The sequence below is a fragment of the Octopus sinensis genome, linkage group LG15, assembly GCF_006345805.1.
Source record: "Octopus sinensis linkage group LG15, ASM634580v1, whole genome shotgun sequence".
Lineage (NCBI taxonomy): Eukaryota > Metazoa > Mollusca > Cephalopoda > Octopoda > Octopodidae > Octopus > Octopus sinensis.
In genome coordinates, this window is record NC_043011.1 from 26,223,920 (window position 1) to 26,246,361 (window position 22,442).

The 22,442-nt window shown below is 35.3% G+C and overlaps 1 protein-coding gene across 1 annotated transcript in view; it reads left to right on the forward strand.

Moving 5' to 3' along the window:
• Positions 1-22,442, forward strand: part of LOC115219630 (cullin-4A) — a 63,732-nt gene that overhangs the window by 29,322 nt on the left and 11,968 nt on the right. The window contains exons 3-14 of the mRNA XM_029789780.2: positions 4,043-4,112; positions 5,649-5,722; positions 7,858-8,020; positions 8,732-8,821; positions 10,483-10,565; positions 12,088-12,155; positions 12,831-12,949; positions 14,760-14,835; positions 16,478-16,606; positions 17,445-17,482; positions 18,952-19,018; positions 19,369-19,479. Of these exons, the coding sequence (XP_029645640.1) occupies positions 4,043-4,112; positions 5,649-5,722; positions 7,858-8,020; positions 8,732-8,821; positions 10,483-10,565; positions 12,088-12,155; positions 12,831-12,949; positions 14,760-14,835; positions 16,478-16,606; positions 17,445-17,482; positions 18,952-19,018; positions 19,369-19,479 (1,088 nt within the window). The remainder of the gene's footprint in view (positions 1-4,042; positions 4,113-5,648; positions 5,723-7,857; positions 8,021-8,731; positions 8,822-10,482; positions 10,566-12,087; positions 12,156-12,830; positions 12,950-14,759; positions 14,836-16,477; positions 16,607-17,444; positions 17,483-18,951; positions 19,019-19,368; positions 19,480-22,442) is intronic.

Here is a 22,442-nt window from a genome sequence, read left to right on the forward strand (position 1 = left end):
TGGACTGGTATCTTCCATTTGAATAGCAAGTTGACCAGTGTCTTGTAAATGAAATTTGATAGACAGGAAATGGAAGCTTGTCATGTGTGTGTGTTTGTGTATGGATATCTATATATGTGTGTATGTGATTGTGTATAAATAGTGAAATCATAGCCTGGCTAAGAGAAAAGGTAGATTTTGTGTTCACTGTTAGAGAAAACCCACCTCTCTTTATAAACATGGTGATGTAGACAAGAAAAATGTAAAATCATTAAAAACTGGCAGTGATGGTGAAACTAGGGGACAGCTACATTTTGGGTCTCTAACCCAATAGAAAAGTCTGTATCTTCTGCCTCTCCTACCTCTCATACACCCTCTGTCTATTTCCTACATAATGCTACTGGTGTAACTAAAGTTGGCATTCCCTACTACCTTTTCACTCTTTCTGTTATCATACTTTCCACCTCTCGACTCTATCACTGTTTTTACCATCATATACTCACTCGCTCCAACCACTTATCTGGTCTCTCATATCTTCAATATCTTTGCTATTCACCTCCTCAGTCTATGCTTTTAACAAACAGCTCATAGAGTAGTGAGGACTCAACTTAGTACTTCTACATATTGGGACCTTACAGTCTTAAAGTGTGCAAGGCAACCCCACTAATGATGGTGCTCTATGCACCTAGTATATACACTTTGTAAAAGTGGTTGACAAAAGAGTGGAGATGATGTAGGGCCATGAGAACCCTTTAGTGTTGCTGAGAACATGACAACCTCTTTACTGTTGGTACTACAATAAAATGCACCTAGAATACTCTGTAAGGTTTTGTTGATAGCAACAGCATTCAGCCATAGAAAACATGTCAGAAATGTAATGTTCCTGTAAGATTTGGTCTTCTAACTCATTTTAGAAGGCAAGTAATTTTGACTGGGAAGAGACTCAGTCTGTGATGACCTATTTAACTCATGCTAGCATGGAAAATGAGCATAATATAACGTGTATATAAATATGTGCAGATATATACAGACATGCACGTGTGTCTGTACACACACACACACACACAGATATGTACATTTGTGTCTATACACTTGCATTCTTTTCCTTATCTTCATGGAATTTCTCATGTAAAAATTGATTTGGGTAAACTACTAAATGATGCTAGCTCCAAATATTTTTTAATATATCCTGACAACACATCTCTAAAAGTCCATTGACAACTTGAAAATATCCATTAAACTGTTAACTGAAGCATGTAAAAAAAATAGGTCATAGACATAGTGTCCTGTCACTTAGTAAGGATGGTGCTGAAGAAGAACACATGGCTAGATTTGATATTCCTGGCAGTATAGTGCAAGTTGGATCAGAAAATGTGAGAAGAGAGGTCTCAGTAGCTTCTATAGCATTTGGAAGCATAATCTGGAATTTGCAGGATATCAGTTACTGACTTAGAATGTACATTGCCTTTATTCTCTCAATATATCCAGGACCAATTCTATTTCTGGGAAAAGGGTTCCTAAAATCTAAAATGCATACAGACTCGAAGTTTTTTGAAATGTAGTGTTTATTGTTTATACTATAGGTGTTACAAATACCATAAAAATGTTTCCATAAGAAAAGCTATTACTGAAGTAATCTGGCTATGTAATAAGATTGCTACCTAATAACTATGTAGCTACATATTAGGCTGCCTAGGAATAGGTGTCTTTGATCTGTGATGACATGGCTTCAGTTTCTGCAACAACAGAGGTCAGAGCATTTCTTTGGAATAGGTAGTGAGGATTCAGGGGCTATTAAGATATAAACCTACAGGCATTTTTATACATGTGTGTGTGTGTATTACATTTTCCTTACCTACTATAAGGCAATAAAACACCTCTACCATCACTTCAACAAGCCAGTGTGGAAACCTTCATGGAGATCTCTGAATCTGCTAAAAAAAATACCAGGCATATCTCCCTCAATCCACACTCTATTGTCTTATAAAAGAAAATACACTGAGTAATATAGCTTGGAGTGAAAGACAATGTGGTCTTAACTATGATCTTGACTAAAATGACTTAGATGGTCTATCCTTAGAACCACAAAAACAAAAGTGCTTCTATATCATTGCTCAACCTACAAGAAATAACAGCCAAATAGCCCTCATTAAATCCCACTATTTTCTTAAGCCACCATCTGATTTAATACTACTAGCTGGTCTTTCAGGGTTTTTATCAGAGTTGACTTTTCAAGAAGTTGGACCAGATCTTCAGTCTTAGAATGCCTTTCTCTCACCAATCTCCTTTGAAAATCATGGGTGTTGCTATTCCTTTTTTTTTTTTTTTAATTAAGAAGTAATAAAAAAAAAACACTGGATAAGTCTAAGAGGACCAGCAACAATAACAACAAATGAAAATGCCTTTACACAGTTGCTTGATTTGCTGCTAGAAATAGCACTAATATCTTCCTGACCACAACCTGCAATGTTTACAAAAAGTATACACACTCTCTAGAAAATGACAGGATGGTCTCAGAGTGTCTTTGTTGATAAGATCTCTGTGATTAAGTCTGATGTAGGACTAAACAATACTATTCTTACAAAAGTTTTCCTTTTAATTTCCATGTTTCTATATCAGCATCTGCAGTACACTTTAAGTCTCTCTTGTGTTTCTTTGTTTGTGAAACGTTTTTGTGTGATAATTTTCAATCTTCTACTTTTAATTTAATTAACCCTAACACTCAATTATGTTTATGTTGCTCTCTTTTTTTCACTCATCCAGTCATATGATCTGTTTGAATCAATGTTCTATATTTGTTAGCATATAAGCTGCACTTTTTCTCTAATAAAATGTCTCCAAAGAAATCAATCCCAGGTCCTTTATGCAAAGTCAGGTCTATAGTACATGCTTTAATGCATTAAAACTAGTTTTTCTGATCATGTGCTGCTTTAATTGGGGTGCATTAGATATACCCATTGCATATTTTATAAATACATTAGTTGTCTCTCTAGTAGATACTACTAACAAGAAACTAAGACCAATTTCTTTCTCAATTCCTGCACCCAAACTTGACACAAGGGTATTTGTGTCTTGAGCAAATGTCCCAGGTATTGATGATCTCTGGACATTTGCTGTACTGTATGTAACTATTACCTGAAAAAGTAGCAAAAAAAATATTCTGTTACATCATCATCATCATTCATCTTTTTTAATATCCATTTTTTGATGGTTGCATGATTTGGATGGAGTTTATTTGAGGCAGATTTTCTCTGGCCAGATGTCCTTTTTTTGTTTCCAACCCTTACCTGTTTCCAACCAGGATAATATTTCTCCATTGTCAGACATGTTTTTGCAGAATATTAGAAATGACTGACATTCCTTTACAACCATCATGTTATATTAAAACAAGGAGAGAGAGACACACGCACACATGTACCACTCTTTCTCTCTCTTGGCTACTTTCAGTTTCTCTTTACCAAATCCATTCAAGGCTTTGGTTGGCCCATGGCCATAATAGAAGATACTTGTCCAGTGGGACTGAACCCAAAACCATGTGGTTGGGAGGCAAACTTTCTAGCCACAGAGTCATGCCTGCATCTGCAATACTTATGCCATGAATTCATTGCATGCTTTGAAGTTGAATTTGTTGGCCAACCAAGTGTTACAAGTGCATTCAGAATTTCAGCAACATTTTCCATTGCATCTTGGAATGTCCATAACTGAACAACAAACTACTTGTCTAGAACTGACGTCAGTTTAGAGCAATGGTGTCATGGTATCCAAAATTCATTTAAGCTTCTTATGAAGGGTGACCCACAATTGGCATACCTGTGTTCCAAATGACTAGGATACTAAAAAAGAAACACTGATGCAATTGTCTAGAACTCAACCTTTACAATCACCCTCAAATTACTTTATTTCTGTTTGCATACGTTGCGTGTGAGTGTGACAGATGAAGAAATTGATTTATGTACTTTTATTTAGTTACATGTCTATAATTTTATATTGTAAAACATTTTTACATTCAGAAAAAAATGTATCTGAATGATTATGGTGGTAATGTCTTCCTTAACTATCTTACAAAAACCATGGGTTATGAAATGTTCTTGAAGGCAATAAACAATTGCTGGCAGGACCATTGTCGGCAGATGGTAAGTAAACTTGTGAAATGTAGTCTTGTATTTTCTTTTTAACTTACATCTGAAGTGTTTATTTTATGAATTCATAACTGTTTGGATTATTGATATTTACACTATATTTTGATCAGTTTGATTTTCAGTCGTCATATATTTTATTCCATAACAATAAACATTTTTATCTTTTGTTTAAGAAATAAGGATCCCTGTCCTAATCCAATGTGGTACTGTACAAACATCCAGGAATAAAACTCTAATTACAATTTGTGAACAAAACCTAGAAAAAGTCCACCTTAAAAATAAGTTGTGAATGATTCCAAAAATTGTAACCTTTATTTTTAGTTAGTTGTTAAATAACTCAAACTTTCAGGAAAACCATAAGCAGTTCTAACTTAAATCTCCTACCTCTTATTACTCTGCATATAACCCTACCCTAATCAGGAACATTCTGTTGTGTTATATGGATCAGTCCCTTCACTAAGTTATCTAGAATTAGGAACTGAGAAAATGCCACTTCAGTTTTCAGCAAACCATGATGGTTGAGCTGACTAAATCAGCTTAAATTATCATTTTAATCTGCATAAACTTTTGAATGTACCTTAGAATTTGTCACTCTGTGAGCAGGACTTATTCTGTTGTCACTCAGTCTTTTAATCAAGACAGTTATATATTTCTTGTATACAGTGTTGACAAAGAGAAACTTTAAACTTCTGCCTTTCTTACTCCACAAATGATCTAATAAATCTGGGAGTTCAGTGTCAGTTAATAGGCATTTTTCCTCATTTAATAAACTATTTTGCATGTAATAGAAGGTTGTGTGTGTATTTATATATACCACACACAATGAAATATATCACACATTCACATATTGGAATAGATGTACAAATGAAAGAAAAGTGTTGTGGTTTGGCTTAAAAAGAACTAGGGCCAATTTGTTTGACTACAATTCTTTGAGGCAGTGCCCCAGCATGGCTACAATGTAAAGACTGAAACAAGATGTGTGTGTATGTATATATATATATAATATATATATATATAGGTATAGGTATATAAGGTATATATTAAACAAAGTATGCATTATAGATCCATTTCACCCTATCTTACCAGTTAGTTTCACCCTGGATATTAAATAAATAGATTAATATCCAGTTATTTAATACTCAGTGTGTTATCTAATAAATAGTTATTTAATGCTCAGTGTGAAACTTATTGCTAAGATTGGCTGAAATGGATCTGTAATACTGTATAGTTTGATTAATATACCTGTTCAAATGTACAAGTGCATATTTTTTTCTGACTTAGGGATTCTTTAACAATGTATTCTTTAAGACCAAATCTTCTGCTCTGTACAAAAAGTAGTAGAGTGATAGATTAGTTCATCATCTTATAAGGATTAAAACCAATATTTGATCAGTTTGAATGTATGTCTGTTAAAACCTAATTTTTAAGAATATTCCCTCTTGGGTTCTTTTTTCTTTTCTTTATGAACAGTTTCACACAATTTTTCATCTTGGATGGAGTTTGGAATTTATTAATATTCTTTATTTTCAGATCATGATCCGAAGTATTTTCTTGTTCTTAGACCGAACCTATGTGTTACAAAACTCCGCTGTACTTTCTATATGGTGAGTTAACCCTTTTGTTACTATATTTCAAATCACTGGTTTCATAAAACAACTCTAACTTTTACGTTATTTTGTCTGTTTTCAACAAGGCTGGTAACATAAACCAGAAAATTTCTCTGCTGGCTGCAGCTGGTTTTAGTAATGAAAGGGTTAAACAGTTTGTAGTTTTTAAAGAAAGAGTTAGTTTTTGTGGGGATTTTTTATCCTCTTTACATGCTTTTTGTCTTAAGAGCAATGAGTTTCTTAAATAAGAAAATCTGAAAAATTGAACTTCTTTTTGTTCTCACATTGATGACAGATATTGTATGGGTATTAAAATGGGAGGGCATGGAGCAGTTAAGTCTAGCAAGGTTTGATCAGATGAATATTTAACCTTTTAGCATTCGGATTCCCCTGTCAAATGTAATGTTTATTTATTTACATTGGTTTAGAATTTATCATACATTATCTCGTAGCTTTGAGATTTTGATGATGATGACATTGTAGGGTAGGTGTGCAAGACCTGATCTAGTCATTTAAAACACAAAACAGGTAGAATATTTGGGCCTGATATGGCCAGTTTGAATACTAGAGGGTTAAGTGTCAGTGTTGTGTTCAGGTAATTATAGCTACAGATCTTGTGTGCTTGTTAAAAATGGTGGGCATGGTGACAACAACTGAGGAACCTTCTTGGTAATTACTCAATAGCAGTCAAATCTCTTTCAAACCATTCCCTAACATCTTAAGTAGTGTTTGGATACATTGGATAATGCAATTTCAGATACACTGAAAAGAGAGAAAAAAGATAGTGTAAAGGTGTGGCTCTGTAGTTAAGAAGCTTGCTTTAAGTAGTGGAATCTGCTCTATTGCGAACACATGGACCAAGTCTCTGGGTCTGATGATAACTTGACATCTTGATGAACTTCTTACTACAGCCTCTACCTTTTGATCTGCTAGAAATAACTAATAAATCTTACTTGAATTTCACTTTGCTACCCTAAAGAAAGGATATAGTCTTAGCTATCATCATCGGTATCAACTCTTATCCAAGTAGCAGATCTATAGCTAGTGATCGAGCCTTTTCATTTTGATGGGTGTGAAGGGTGCTGGTGTCTCAGGTGGCTGTTCAGGCCAAGGGTGGTATAGAAAAGCTGAGGGCGTTTATCAGGAGAGTTGATGGGAACAGGTGAGGAAGTGCAAGTTGCTCTTTGCATCTTTGACACCTGATCTCTGCTTCTTGACATTTGTTATTTTCCATCAGGTCTGTTCCCTCAGTAATAACATGCCACCACTTTGGGCAGTCCTTGGTTATTGTCTCTCGGGTAATTTAGGTCGATAGAGCAGTGGGAGTTAGTGACCTTTAGCTGGTCTTGGAAACAGTATTTGGGGGCATTATGTGGTCTGGTGCCTGAAGCCTAAACTCCACAAAGAGGAATTGATGGTTGAGGCACATTTGAGGCATACATATGATGTGCCCTGACCATTGGAGGTGGTGGTGTGCCATCGTGGTTTCAATGCTAGGTAGCCCAGACTGGAGCAGAACCTCTTCATTGGTAATGTAGTCCCTCCTTTGAATCCTCATGATTGAGCAAAGTTGGTGCTGTTGGAAATGTTTGATTTTCTTTGGTTATGGGTAGAACACTTTTGATCACAGCTAGCCTTACTCTATAAAGGATAACTTTGGGCTTAAACAACAACAATTCAAGATGTGGTTTCTTCCTCCTTTTTGCTTCACTAGTCTTGGAGGATGAACAGAATGTTATGAATACTGCCCATCTTGTTATTCAACACCCTTCCTCCAATGTCTTGTCATTTGTGGTTATATAATATTGTCTATATGTAGTCCAGAAAATACAATTGAGGTTGAAATTGAGTTTAACCATTTAGCATTCAGATGACTTTATCAAATATAATACTTATTTTTTTGCATTGTTTTGAATTAATCACGCATTATCTTGTAGCTTCAAGATTTCAACGATGTGTTTGTATATTTTTAGAATGACATTATAGGGTAAGTATGAGAGGTTGGATCTGGTCACTTTTATCATAGAACAGGTAAAATATTTGGACCAGATATCTGTTGTAGGTATGATTATCTCTACCAGTGACACAGGTGAATTCAAACAAAGTCATTTGTATAATTTTCTGCTTTTTAGGGACATGGGTTTGGATCTGTTTAGGACACATATCATTAGTCACCAAGTTGTCCAGGCAAAGACAGTTAGTGGTCTACTCCAGCTGATCGAACGAGAACGAGCTGGTGAGGCTGTGGACAGACAACTACTGAAAAGCTTATTGAGAATGCTCTCTGATCTACAGGTGAGTTCTGTATCTGATGCATATTTCTCATCACACATAACACCTGAAACAGAACACACAAGTCAATAGACAATTAACAATTTCCTTGTAGATTTGATGACGTGTTTTTAACATAGTATCTGTCTCGCTCTGGTGTATCTCCATCTCCAGTATATGATTACCATATTATTTTTGTATTTCTACCCTACTTTCTCTCTTTCCATGTTTTGTCTATATCTATATATCTATCTATCTATATATATCTATATCTATCTATCTATCTATCTATCTATCTATCTATATATATATATATATATATATATATATATATATATATATATATATATATGTACATGTGTGTGTGTGTGTGTCTGCTTATCTCTCTCTCTCTTTTCCTATCTCTTATAACTCATTTTATGGCTGTCTATATCTCTGTATGCCTGTGTCTTTCTGTCATGTCTTATTCCATTATATCTATATCCACACTTGTCAACTTGTCTCTATGTCTATTTCTGTGTTTACCCTGTGTATTTCTCTCATATTTAGAGGCATTCCTCAAAATTATCTATTGAAATTTTGTACTCCTCAAATTTACAAGTTTGAGATATATGAAAATCAAATATGTTAATCTTTAAAACTGCTTGTGTGTGTGTGTGTGTGTGTGTTTGTTTGTTGTTTTTTTTTTTTTTATATATATATATTATATTATATATGGACTTTTTCCCATTTCAGATTTATCAAGAAGCATTTGAAAAGAAATTTCTTGAAGCCACAGATCAGTTATATGCCGCTGAAGGTCATCTTCTCATGCAAGAGAGAGATGTAAGTTAAAGTGATCACTATGAAATAGTGTTTTATTTATATATATATATATATATATATATTATTTGTAGTAAAAACTGATCCCGTGTAAAAATCAAATCTGTTTTGGGCTTAAAAGTCGGGTCTCTGTCTTTCATTGTCACATTGAGTTTTAGTTGAGTATTGTTGTAAAAGGTTGTTATATAACTGACCTCCCAAATATATTGACATAATTGTGGTTCATCAGTGCTTCTACAATTTTGAGAATATTTGAAATTCTTATACATTTCTGTGTATATGAAGATAACTAATTGGCTTAATGTTTTCTGACATAAGCATAAGGCCACAAATTTTCTGACATAAGCAAAAACCAACTCCCGGTTGGTTTTTGTCTTTCATTTAATCAACCCGAAGAGTTGTTGGACAAAGTTAACTTCAGCTGGTTAGCATAATAATGCCAGAGTGGGTGTATAAATTTTATACAACCTTATTTCATTCTACACAAGTTGACCAAACTGTCCCTTATATTCCATCTACAACATACCTTGACTGCCTGACTAATTGCTGCAATACACATCACCCCCACAATATTCCCCAATATCTTCACTCTACTCTTTTACCACATCATATTGATTAGCACACTACACTCAACACAAACTGGCTATTAAACCTCATTACATTTCAGACATGCCAGCTACCGCATGCCATGTGTTCTGATTAACTTCCCTTTTATTCCTCATCGGTGCTGGTGCCATGTAAAGTGGCTGGCATTAAGAAAGGGCGTCCAACTGTAAGAACCATGCCAAAATAGACCTTGCCAGTCCTGGTTCTACATAAAAAGCACCCAGGCCGCTCTATAAAGTGGTCGGCATTGAGAAAAACCTGTAAAAACCATGCCACAGCAGACCTTGCCAGTGCTGGTGCCATTCAGTCTACTATGTAAGGTGACTGGTGTTAGGAAGAGCATCCAGTCATAAAAACCATGCCAAAACACTTGAATTACAATGCGGGTCACTTTAATCACAGAAAGTTTTTTGAGGGCTGCTAGTATGCTGACAGAATTGAAAGCATTTTGCTTTCTCGTGCTATTATTACAATAATGAATGAATGATTGTTGCAGAAACAGTAGTATCTTTTTTTTTTTAATTTTTGATAAAATTTTGAAAATGCTCATTTAAATAAACCCATTGCAAGAAAGTATCAAGTGAGCCGCAAGATGAAATTCTGCAGCCTGCAGGTCTCAAGTTGGCCAGCCCTGGTCTAACTCATGCCAGCATGGAAAACGGACATTAAATAATAATGATGATAGTCCACTCATTCTATCTGCTACATTACACTCTACACTACATTCTCTGACTACTACATTACACTCCATACCAAGTTATATATTTTAACAGCCATACTACATTACACTACTCACCACTTCACATATTATGTTCCTCCCACAAGCATATCCTGACTACCATACTGAATTTCACTAGTATATGTAACATAATTCCAGACCAATATAAAGAATCATGACATATTTGGTTTGCTAAGTCTGTTGTTCACAATCAATTTATTTATCCCTTTGTTGTATGCTTGCTCCAAAATAGCTTACCAAAGCTACTGAACAGCAACCCCAAGGATGGTGATGTTAATAACAAATCTTAATTTCTCTGTCTCCTGTTTTTTTACTCTAGGTCCCTGAATACTTGGCTCATGTAGATAAACGTTTGAATGAGGAATCTGAGCGTCTGCTGCATTACCTAGACCAGTCCACCAAGTATGTACTCTTTCCACTTTGATTTTGTTAACATTCATTGGTTATTGTATTTGAATTGTACTGTTAGTAATTTCTGCTTATTCATGTCTGGTAAGTTTGCTATTATCAATTCACTGCGAGGAAAGTTCACTGTTTTTTTTTCCAATAAAATAGTTTTTAAGTATTAACGATGAGATACTATGGATATATTTTCTCGGTGAACTTTCTTCATGGTGAATTGATGGCAGTTCATGTCTTTTAATTTGTGCCTGGATACCAAGTGTTATTTGGTTGGTTTGGCCATGACCATCTAAACATAGCCATGTCATGAGTCAGCAGAAATCATCTTAGTCTCTGGTTGGACAGCAAGTACTGTTTGGTTAGTTCAATCTTATTCATGCTGTCCGTGGTTCAGCAGAGATTGTTATGCAATATGTGGTTAGATACCAAGTGTTTTGTTGATTCAGCCATGACATAAATTAGATCAGTGTTAGGATTAGTTAACTGATTAGCTCACCATCAGACACTATATAACAAAAGAAATGATTAAATGTAGGAGTTTGTTAATTTCTAGACTATTAACTGCTTTACTGTGCGTGTGTGCGTGTATAATATATATATATATATATATATATATATGTATATGTATACACACATACAAAATTTTTTTATTTGCTCTTCAATTGTCATCAGGTGTCTTAATCATTCATGTGTAAAATAAGAGCAAGCATGGTTGGGTGATTAAAAAGATTGCTTCCCAGACATTTGGTCTTGGATTCAATCCCACTTTGTAGCTCCTTGTGCAAGTGCCTTCTGCTATAGCTTCAGGCTGACCAAAGCTTTGTAAGTGGATTTGGTAGATGGAGGCTGAAAGAATCTCATCATATGTATTTGTATGTACCCTTATCTATACATCATGTGATGTTGTAAATGAGCATCACTGTCATACAAGTGAGGTTGTTTGTTTCTAGTCTTCCTTGAATAACATGTCTGGCTATGGATAAACATTACCTTACCTGGAAACAAGTACGAGTTGGTAACAGCAAGGGCTGTAGAAAATCTGCCTCAACAAATCCTGTCTGTTCCATGCAAACATTGGAAAGGATGTGTTAAATAATAATGATGATAATGTACTGAGTCCCAAACTAAATTCAGGATTTGTTCCATAAATATTAAAAATATACATTTCAGGAAGTAGTCCATGAATATTGCAAAAACACACTGATGGAAATAGTTACATAAATGTTGGAAGTACACTCTACAGACAGAGTTAATTGTCCAAAAAGTTATAATCTTAGAAGTGATATTTTGTGAGGAGAAAGATCACCAAGCCATAAAGTTTCAGTAAATCTGACAATGCCAAATTTCATTAAGTCATCAAGTATTCCCAAGTATGGTTTTGTTGGGGCAACAACAAATAACAAGTCCATCCATCTTTAATTCATGCTTTTTTAAAATTTTATGTTTTGTAGTAAAACATATGTATTAACATATTTTGGTTGTTGTTTCTTCAGTTCATGTTACATTGTATTTTCTGCTGCAGAAAGCCACTGATATCTTGTGTTGAGAAGCAACTTCTTGAACAACACCTATCTTTGATGTTACAAAAAGGTAAGCATTTAAAATCTCCTTCCCCTTACTATTTTTGAAGAATAAAATAGGAAAAGAGATTTTAAAAAAGACCCGGGACAAGTAAAATAGTTCCTTTTTATTAACGAGATTAAACAAAATCACAATATTATTTTAGACAAAAGTGTTTCAGACATTTTATTCATTTTTCCCATTTCTTCAAAGCAGCCAGTATTTACCATTCTACTTGTGAAACATCTCCCAAAGTAGCTGTTACAGCATCAGTTGAAGGAGAATTCTTCCTGCCTATCGTGTATAATTTTAAAGTAAATTCATCTCATTGACATTTATTTTCAATTGTAAATGTGAAATAGAATCATTTAGTTAAATCTTTAGCATCCTGAGAGATGATGAAGTCTGTTGTTATTCAGGATCATCTGTCTTTAATCTTCTATGTAAGCGCCGATTTCCCTCTTAGTGTGGTGCATTGTCTTTGTTTAATATTCTGTAGGTCTGTCATGTTTGTTATAAATCTTAATGTTTGTGCATCATTTATTTGTAGTTGTACCTAATGTTTCCTTTCTGTATGTTTCCTTTCATTTGATTTTGTTGCTATTAAGAGGAAAACAACAGATATTCAGCAGTTAAAGCAAACATGTTAGTTGTATCACTAAGGATTATGCTTTGATTGGGTTTTATTTTCTTCCATTTAATCAGGTCTTGAACATCTGTTGAATGAAAACCGGATTTCGGATTTAACTTTAATGTATCAGCTATTTTCTCGTGTCAAGGAAGGATTAAAAGAACTGTGTTATGCCTTTGCTATTTACATTAAGGTGAGAATTTTGTCTCTATGGGTGTGTATGTCCATTTATATGTAATATATTTACTTCCTCATTGTTGAGGAGAGCCCTCTTCTTGATACTTAATCTATTGCTCCTTTGTGTTCAGCCATGATAACCAGTGAGACCAACCTCTTGTGGGTTCACTCTATGACTTGTTGAAGTTAAGAATACAATATTTCCTGTTTGTAATGACATATGTGACAATGGTCTGCTTCTCTCCATTGCAGACTGAGCAGTTCTGTGTAACAGTTGTCTTCAGTTCCTAATATACTGCACACCCCATATCTTGATATCCACATAATTAAACATAACCTACACAATTAAACATATCAGAATGGAATGCATTTGTACTCCTATCACATAGCATCTTGTGCAAATGTATTATGTAATTCAAAGCAAAGTTTGACTCCGACGCCTTGTTGACTGGAGCTATTCAATAACAAAATTGACTTCAACATATCATAGTGAAGTTATTATGAAGCCTATTAATTGAAAGCTTGGAAAGATTTAAGATATTAATTAATGTTTTTAAGATGTTTACTAATAATCTCTCTGTCCATTGATCTATCTGTTCTTTCTGTCAATCTTTCTATTTGTTAGTCTGTATCATTTTATCTATTAGTCTCTCTCTCTCTCTTTTCCTTCCTTCCTTTGTCTCTCACTCCAATAGCGTGTCTCTCTCTCTGTCATTCTATCTCTTGTTCTATTTGTTTATCTTTCTCTGTTCGGTCTGTTTGTTTCTCTTTGTTTGGAATCTGTCAGTCTTTCTGTCTATTTTTTCTGTGTTTATCTATTTCTGCATGTCATTTTCTCTCTCTCTCTGCATTTATTTTCTTCCTCTCTGGTTGGTATGCCTCCCTTGTGTATTCTTCTTCCTCTCTGTCTGCTTATTTGTCTTACTTTTTTCTCTCTCTCTTTCTCAGTCTCCTTTTTCTTCCCTCTCTCATTCACTCTTTGTGTCTTTCCGTTTCTAATATCTACATAACTAATATATTTCACATCAATGTAGCTTTCAGCTAGAATTCTTTTGTCCGTTCTTTTTGTACCAAGCATTGAGCTTTTACATAGAGCTATAGAGGTATTTGATGGGCAGGAGTTGAAGTCACTCTGCAGGCACATTTCATGAGCAGTGGAAGCTTCTATGTAGTTGATTGATCTGCTAGAAATACACCTCATTATCTTAAGAAAAGAAGAACACATTGGGATAATGTAAGCTTTTGACAAATTACATCTGAAAAAGAAAGATCAGTGCTATCTGCTATAATGCCTCTCATGATAGGTCTGCTCAGTTGGAGCTAAATTGGACTAAACAACAGCAGCAACTTACTTTTTTTAAAACTGGTCATCACAGGTTGGGTAGTGGTGACCACATTCAACTGATTCAATGGAGTATGAGGTTACCAACCCTGGCGGAATTTAAACTAAGTATGACACTGATCGAGATTATATATGGCATATTGCATAGTTCATTACTCCTTTCTTCTTTTCACTAACTCCACACCTAACGTTATGGTATTGAATAATGGTAATAGAGAAAGAATGTCTATGGATTTTGTATGTTTCTTTTGATTCTATTGTAAAAAAAAGACCCCTCCCCACCCATCTTTGTAGGAACCACTGTTAGAAACCTTTATCTTCCTTTCTATTGAAATACGAGCCTTCACTTTATTTGAATGTTTCTTGTGTACAGAAAGATTGTACTGCACTAAGCAGTAAACCTTTCAGTGTAATTTGATATAATGTCTATAGATATGGAGAAAGATTAATATGAATGTATCTTCGCTATTTTTATTTGTTATAGGGAACTGGCAGATTGATTGTGATGAATACAGAAAATGACCCTGAAAAGGATAAGGAGCTAGTGCAAACTTTACTTGGTAAGTGTTATAATTGCAAGGTATGTTTGGAGTGGTAGTGGTTGTTTTTTGGCCCTAGATCAGCTTTGATCCATTAGATGTGTGATAAAGGTATTCCAGTCACAACCATCCTGTATTTTTTTTTTAGACATAATGTATCTAGGGCTATATGTCTTAATGTGTAACTTGTGCTATTTTTAGTGGGACAAGTGAACACCTAGAAGCTTGTTAAATGTATAGAGTTGGTAACTTGATAGTTTGTGTCTGGCTGTTACGGTTTTTTGTTACATCTCCATGCTAGATACCTATCACTGTTATTTGTAATATTGTTGTGCTTGTCACAAGGTGTGTCGTGTTTGTGTTATGTATGCTTTAACTATTGAACAAAATCAGAGACCTACTCATAACCTTTAAATGAAACTGTATTGAAGATCAATAAATTTTTGCAGGAAATATGAAAAATTTATAAAATGTGGAATTTCCATATTTAATAATATTATAGCAGAATTGGTAAAATGTTGAATGAAAGGCTTTGCAATATTTGGTTATATTCTTCTACATTCTGAGTTCAAATCCCACTAGGTTTGATTTTGCTATTTATCCTTTTGGGATCAATTTAACTACTGCTCCCCTGGCCTTACAACTTCTGTTAGAAATCTATTATTTTAAGCTAAAGGCAGTGAACTGGCAGGATCATTAATGCATCGGGTAAAATCATTAGTGCTGTTTTTACTGGCTCTTTACCTTCTGAGTTCAAATTCTGCTGGGGTTGAGTTTGCGTTTCATCCTTTCAAATTCAATGAAATAAGTACCAGTTGAGCACTGGGGTTGATATAATCAACTAGCCCCTTCTTCTTTAAATTTACTGGTCTTGTGCCTAAATTTGAAACTGTTATTTTGAAGTGATGTGAAAAGGTAGGAAGCTTGGTAGGTGTCCCAGTGCTGACCTTATGTAATTAAACTGACAAAAACGTAGCTTTCCTGGTGACTTTTTTGCTAATTAATTAAAAAGTTAAAATTTCATTAACACTGAGTTAATCCTTGTGCACTATTTACTCTCTAAAGTCAGTTGTCATTTAGTTGTTGAGTTCTAATTAAGAAAACATATAATTGAAGACATCCCGGCTGTACCATCCCTATTTTACCCCCAAGATAGTTTATTTAAGTTTATAGTGTCTGTGTCCTTCCATTTTTTGAAATGGTTGTGTGATTTGAGGGAGATTTGGCTACTATATCTAGTATATTGAGTGACTATGTAAAAGTTCCCTCATTTGCTAGTTGGCAGTTAGTTAATCCTGTCACTGTTTAAAGGTTATAGCTACATATGACTGATGTAAACCCTGTTGTCAGTGTTTTAATCTTGTCTCTGTATTGGCCAGTTCCTACCTACAAAGATTTTAATGTATTAATGAGTCATTTTAAAGAGTGCTGGTGCTAGTGAAGAATTGTACCTAGCCATTTTATATTTCGTTTTTATTAACAAAAGAGTTAAAATTAAAGTTAAGATTTAACTTAAGATTTTCACTTTATCAAATCAAATATTCTCACAGTACTTTAAAGTTTATGCCATTGGGGTTCAATTACTGTAATAAATTTCTCATTTTATTTTCATTGTTATCTAAAATAGTTTAGCCAATACCTTGTATTTGCATTTTGAAACCAGATTTCAAAGACAAGATCGACAACATAAATGCTGTTTGCTTCCAAAAGAATGACAGATTTGTGAATACCATGAAGGAGAGTTTTGAGCATTTTATCAACCAACGACAAAACAAACCTGCAGAATTAATTGGTATGAAAGTCTCTTATAATATCTGTTTAAGTGTTATGCTTCTAATTTTCCCTGCTGTCTTACAGATTTATGTATTTGATTGTCAGTTATGTTCAATTAAATTCATTATATATATATATATATATATATATATATATATATATATGGAGGCACAATGGCCTAGTGGTTAGGGCAGAGGACTTGCGGTCGCAGGATCGCGGTTTCGATTTCCAGACCGGGCATTGTGTGTGTTTATTGAGCGAAAACACCTAAAAGCTCCACGAGGCTCCAGCAGGGGGTGGTGATCCCTGCTGTACTCTTTCACCACTCTTTCTCCCACTCTTTCTTCTGTTGGCCTGCTCACTTAGCCATTGGGTGGCGTCATTCGAAGGCTAAAACAATGCGAATGCATTGTGACCAGCGATGTGTAACAACATCTGATGGTCTGGTCGGTCACGTGATATATATATATATATATATATACATACACACACATACATATACACACATGGCATGGTTGAATTGTTATCAACCCCAATTAATCAGTTGTGTGAAACAGAGCTGATTAATTAATGAGATTTAACACTATCTAAGCCCATATCTATTGTGTTGGATGTAGTTAAATGTCAGTCTTATTTCAGCAGAGCTTACCAAAGATTTTTATGGGAAAATATATAGTCGTAAATTAGCAGTTTGGTGTGATTTGAACTTTTAAGCTAATGTTCTAAAGAGCATTATGTTAGTTCAGTTTTATCTTTGAATAAAACTATTTAACAAGAAGCATTATTTGACATATTTTGACAAGAAACCTTCGTTTTCTCTTTCGCCTTGGTTCTCATCTCTAACTCTTATATTCCAGCCAAGTATGTGGATTATAAGCTCCGGGCGGGAAATAAAGTAAGTTCTGTTGTTTACTATTTCAACAAAATACCCGTCGCTTGATTAATTTGTAAATTGTTAGTATAGAGCAAGCATTAGTTGTTGCTTTTTGCTTTATATACATTCCAGATTCTAGGCTTATAGTTTAAAATTTAATGATTTTGAGGTTATTTTTGTAGTTCTTGTAAGAAAATCACTTGCTGTTTATGTAAATATAAATTCTGCTTTCCAATGGAAATTTGTTGTTACAATTAACTATCATTTTATTGAAAAATTCTTGGTTCCAAAATTCACCTATAAGATTTTCAGATCTTTCTATTATGGTAGTATCCAGTTCTGAAATTCATTTGTTCTAGGTTCTAAAGGAATTAAAATAAACTAATGAAAATGGTGATTTTTATATTTAACCCTGTTGTTAGCCATTTTCTTAAACAACCCAAACAGTTCTCATAAATCACTTACCTACATCCTTTTTCTTCAATTAATAGAAGTATTTTATCATTCAATAAACGGGGTGGGGTAAGGGGTTATCAGCGAATTAATTAGACAAATATATGGCTGTAGTATTGGACCAATCAAAATTGATTCAATTACAAACTAACAAGGAGCCCTCTCTGGTTGCTTGACTTCCTAGATATAACTTCCACATCTTCAAATTGTAAGAATTACATGTAAGATAATGTATTCTTAGATATATTAACACTACAAAATAAGGACAGGATAGTCATGCCTTTGATCAAAATGTCTGTCTATTCAGGGCTGATCTGAAACTACTGAACAGAAGCAACAAATGTTTTGTTCTGTATTATAGAAAAAGCTTCTGATAAGCTGACTTTGCAATTCACTTTCGAATTTTGCTTTTATCCTCTTATGTCAGTAATACCCATTTAAGAAAGGTACATACTTCATGTTTGTGCTTTTGTAATTCTATTGAGCGTGGCCGTCTGCCAGCCTCGTCTGGCACCTGTGTCGGTGGCACATAAAAAACACCATCCGAGCGTGGCCGTTCGCCAGCCTCATCTGGCACCTAAAATCACCCACTACACTCTCGGAGTGGTTGGCGTTAGGAAGGGCATCCAGCTGTAGAAACACTGCCAGATCTGACTGGCCTGGTGCAGCCTTCGGGCTCCCCAGACCCCAGTTGAACCGTCCAACCCATGCTAGCATGGAAAGCGGACGTTAAACGATGATGATGATGATGTATTCTTAGATATATTAACACTACAAAATAAGGACAGGATGGTCATGCCTTTGATCAAAATGTCTGTCTATTCAGGGTTGATCTGAAACTACTGAACAGAAGCAACAAATGTTTTGTTCTATATTATAGAAAAAGCTTCTGATAAACTGACTTTGCAATCCACTTTCGAATTTTGCTTTTATCCTCTGATGTCAGTAATGCCCATTTTAGAATTCATGTTTGTGCTTTTGTAATTCTATTGTTTATTGAAATAATTTGTTAATTTAAACTGCTTTATTATTTACAGGAAGCAACAGAAGAAGAATTAGAACGGCTTTTAGATAAGATAATGGTTCTGTTTCGATTTATCCATGGTAAGTGACTGAAACTAATATTTAGACTTTCCTGATTCTTGCTCATTGTTAAGTTAGTTGGTTTTTTTTTTTTTTTTTTTTTTTTAGTAAAGTTGGCAAATATCAGTAAGTTTGTATGCTGTGGCAAATTAAGAACTCTGAAGTTTTGAGCTAATTTTCTCCCTGTGATGATCTTGCTTAAAATGTTAATACTCTCTTCTCTCCACAGCAGAAAGTTATTCAACATCAACTTTACTAAATGCTTTTTGGTGTCAAGACCACTTCTAGTTTCCTGGGTTTTGTCTCTTCATAATAATTCATTCAGGCTGCTGTAATCAGTATATTCACTCGTTTATTTTATTTTGTTTTAGGAAAAGATATGTTTGAAGCTTTTTATAAGAAAGACCTTGCTAAGAGACTTATTGTTGGAAAGAGTGCTTCAGTTGATGCAGAGAAGTCCATGCTGTCAAAACTAAAACAGGGTAAGAATTATTAATCAGTCTCTTATTAGCACAGCTATTTCATGTAAACACTGGTAAGTGAGGGTTAACCAATGTAACATTCTGTTTGGGGGATTTTTTTTTCTGGACCTATTTAGAAGAGAAGGAGGGTAGTATATGTGTTCTTTGTAGATCCTTTTAGTTTGATAAGGAATACATATATAGTGTAGATTTAGAAGGGAAGTGAATCAAGAAGAGAAGCGGTACATTTGGTTGGTAGGCCAGAGATACTAAGTAGTTTGTTTGTACAGAGGAAAGATAATCCATTGCAATAGTGGAGGGAAAACAGTGGATCTGCAAGTCAGTTATAGTGTGTTAATGAGCAAGTCTTTACCAATCAATTGGATGGCCTTTTTTTGGACATGGTTTCTGTTGTTTATGTGTAGCCGCACAATATATTGCCAAAGGTCTCGGTCACCTGTCACAGGGCCTCACAGAAGTAGTGACAAGTGTTTAAGACCTTTTTGACATACCATGCTTGAGAAAATCTGTCAAGCCAAGTGGGATTGTAATTGTGGCCAATGCTGATGTTACATAACTGGCATCTGTACCTATTTCTTTACTACCCACAAGGAGCTAAACACAGAGGAAACAAACAAGGACAGACAGACGGATTAAGTCGATTATATCGACCCCAGTGCGTAACTGGTACTTAATTTATCGACCCTGAAAGGATGAAAGGCAAAGTCGACCTCGGCGGAATTTGAACTCAGAACGTAACAGCAGACGAAATACCGCTAGGTGTTTTGCCTGGTGTGCTAACATTTCTGCCAGCTCGCTGCCTTAACTGGCATCTGTACTGGTGGCATGTAAAAAGCACCCATTACACTCTTGGAGTGATTGGTGTTAGGAAGGGCATCCAGCCATACAAACCATACGAAATCAGAGTGGAACTTGGTGCAGTTCCCCAGCTTACCAGTTTTCAGTTAAACTATCCAACCGATGCAAGCGTGGAAAACAGACGTTAAATGATGATGATGATGATGATGTGAGTAATCAATGTGAGTGAATTAGAGTAAAGTATCTGATCCCTCTGACTGGGGTAAACATGTATCTGCTCTACAAGATATGTTTCTGTCCTCTTGTCACACTCTAACCTTTCATCAGCTGGGCACAAGGCTACCTCCCCCCCCCCCAATATCTTTGTTTTGTGAGTTATTTCGTGACCCTGCTGGTGTCTGGTGCCACATAAAAAGCATCCCATCCACACTCTAAAGTGGTTGGTGTTTGGAAGGGCATCTAACCATAAAACTATGCCAAAGTAGAGAGTGAAGTCTGGTGCAGCCTTCTGGTCCAACTCATGTCAGCATGGGAAACGGACATTAAATGATGATGACTGTGGTTAAGGAGCTTGCTTTGCAACCACATGGTTTCAGGTCCATTCCCATAGTGTGGTACCTTGGGCAAGTGTCTTCTACTATAGTCCCAGACCAACCAATGCCTTGTGAGTGAATTTGGTTAACTGAAAGCCCATCATGTGTGTGTGTGTTTGTATTTGTCTCACCCCACCACTTGACAATCAATAGTTCAGCAAGTGATCAATAGAATAAGTACCAGACTTTAAAAAATTTGTTCAATTAGGCCAGAGGTTCTCAAACTTTTTGGGCCAATGCCCCCCCCCCCCATGACCACATAATACCCTCAGCACCCCCACGCCTGTTTTTATGTATAAATAAAAATGTTATATTTTACTAATTTATATATACTATGAATCATTTGATATTTAATATTATTATATAATTTGTATACAATGCTATAACATTATAAATTCATAAGTGTCCCCCAATCCACTGCCTTTCTCCCAATGCCTCCTTTTCCTCTACCACCCCCTCAGACACCAGCGCCCACCTGGACCCTCACAGTACCCACTTTGAGAACCTATGGATTAGGCCATTCAGTGGTACCCTGGTATAGGCTTCAATGCAATGATTGAAACAAGTAAAAAGATAAAGAGGAAACCTAGAAATATTGTATCTAGTTGAGGTATAGTTGTAACTGTAGAGTGTATAGTGATAATACTTTCACTGATACAAGCAGGAATTTTGTCTGGGAACTGTTTGAGGAAAACCAGGCTGTATTGTCTTCATTGGAGAATTTTTATCAGTATCTCTTTATGGAAGCAGTGCATTGGTTGCATCATCATCAGTTAACATTGTTTTCCATGCTGGCATGGGTTGACTGGCTTGACAGGAACTAATAAGGTCAGGGGATCACACCAGGTTCTATAGTCTGTTTAGGCCTGGTTTTTACAGCTGAATGCCCTCCCTAATGCCAATCACTTTACAGAGTGTACTGGTTGCTTTTTCATGGCACCAGTGTTTTTTATGTAGCACCAGCATTATGTGACATAATCACCAGTGGTTTTTACATGGCACCAGCTCCAGTACAATTATTACATGTCACCAGCTCCAGTACTTTTTACATGGCATCAGCACCAGTACTTCTTATGTGGCACCATCACCAGTACTTTTTACATAAGACCAGTATTGTGTGACTCCATTACCAGTGTATTTTATGTGGTACTATTACCATTGCTTTTTACATGGCATCAGCATGTGGAGGATATTTGTATGGAGAAAGTTAAGGAGTGAAGGGTAGCATCATCTGTGTTGAAGTGTTTGTGGTTAGAGCAATAGAATCCTGTGTTGAAGTGGGTATGTGGTTTAAGGTAGCGACAAATTGTTCTATCAATCCTGAGATTTAGAGGGCTGGGAAAATAGAGTAATAACAAGAGGTGTAGAGATGAATATATCAGGTAGTTTTGGATGGTTGTTGGTAGAGTTAGAGAAATTTCTTTGCTTGGTAATGGGAATACAGTATTACAAAGTTAATAGAGACCTTCTTGACAAGGGACCAGAAAGCCCAACTGAGGTACATTAGTGTAAGCTTAAAGGGTTGTGCATACATAAAAGTATTTTTAAAAGTATTGCAGTGATGGTTAAAAG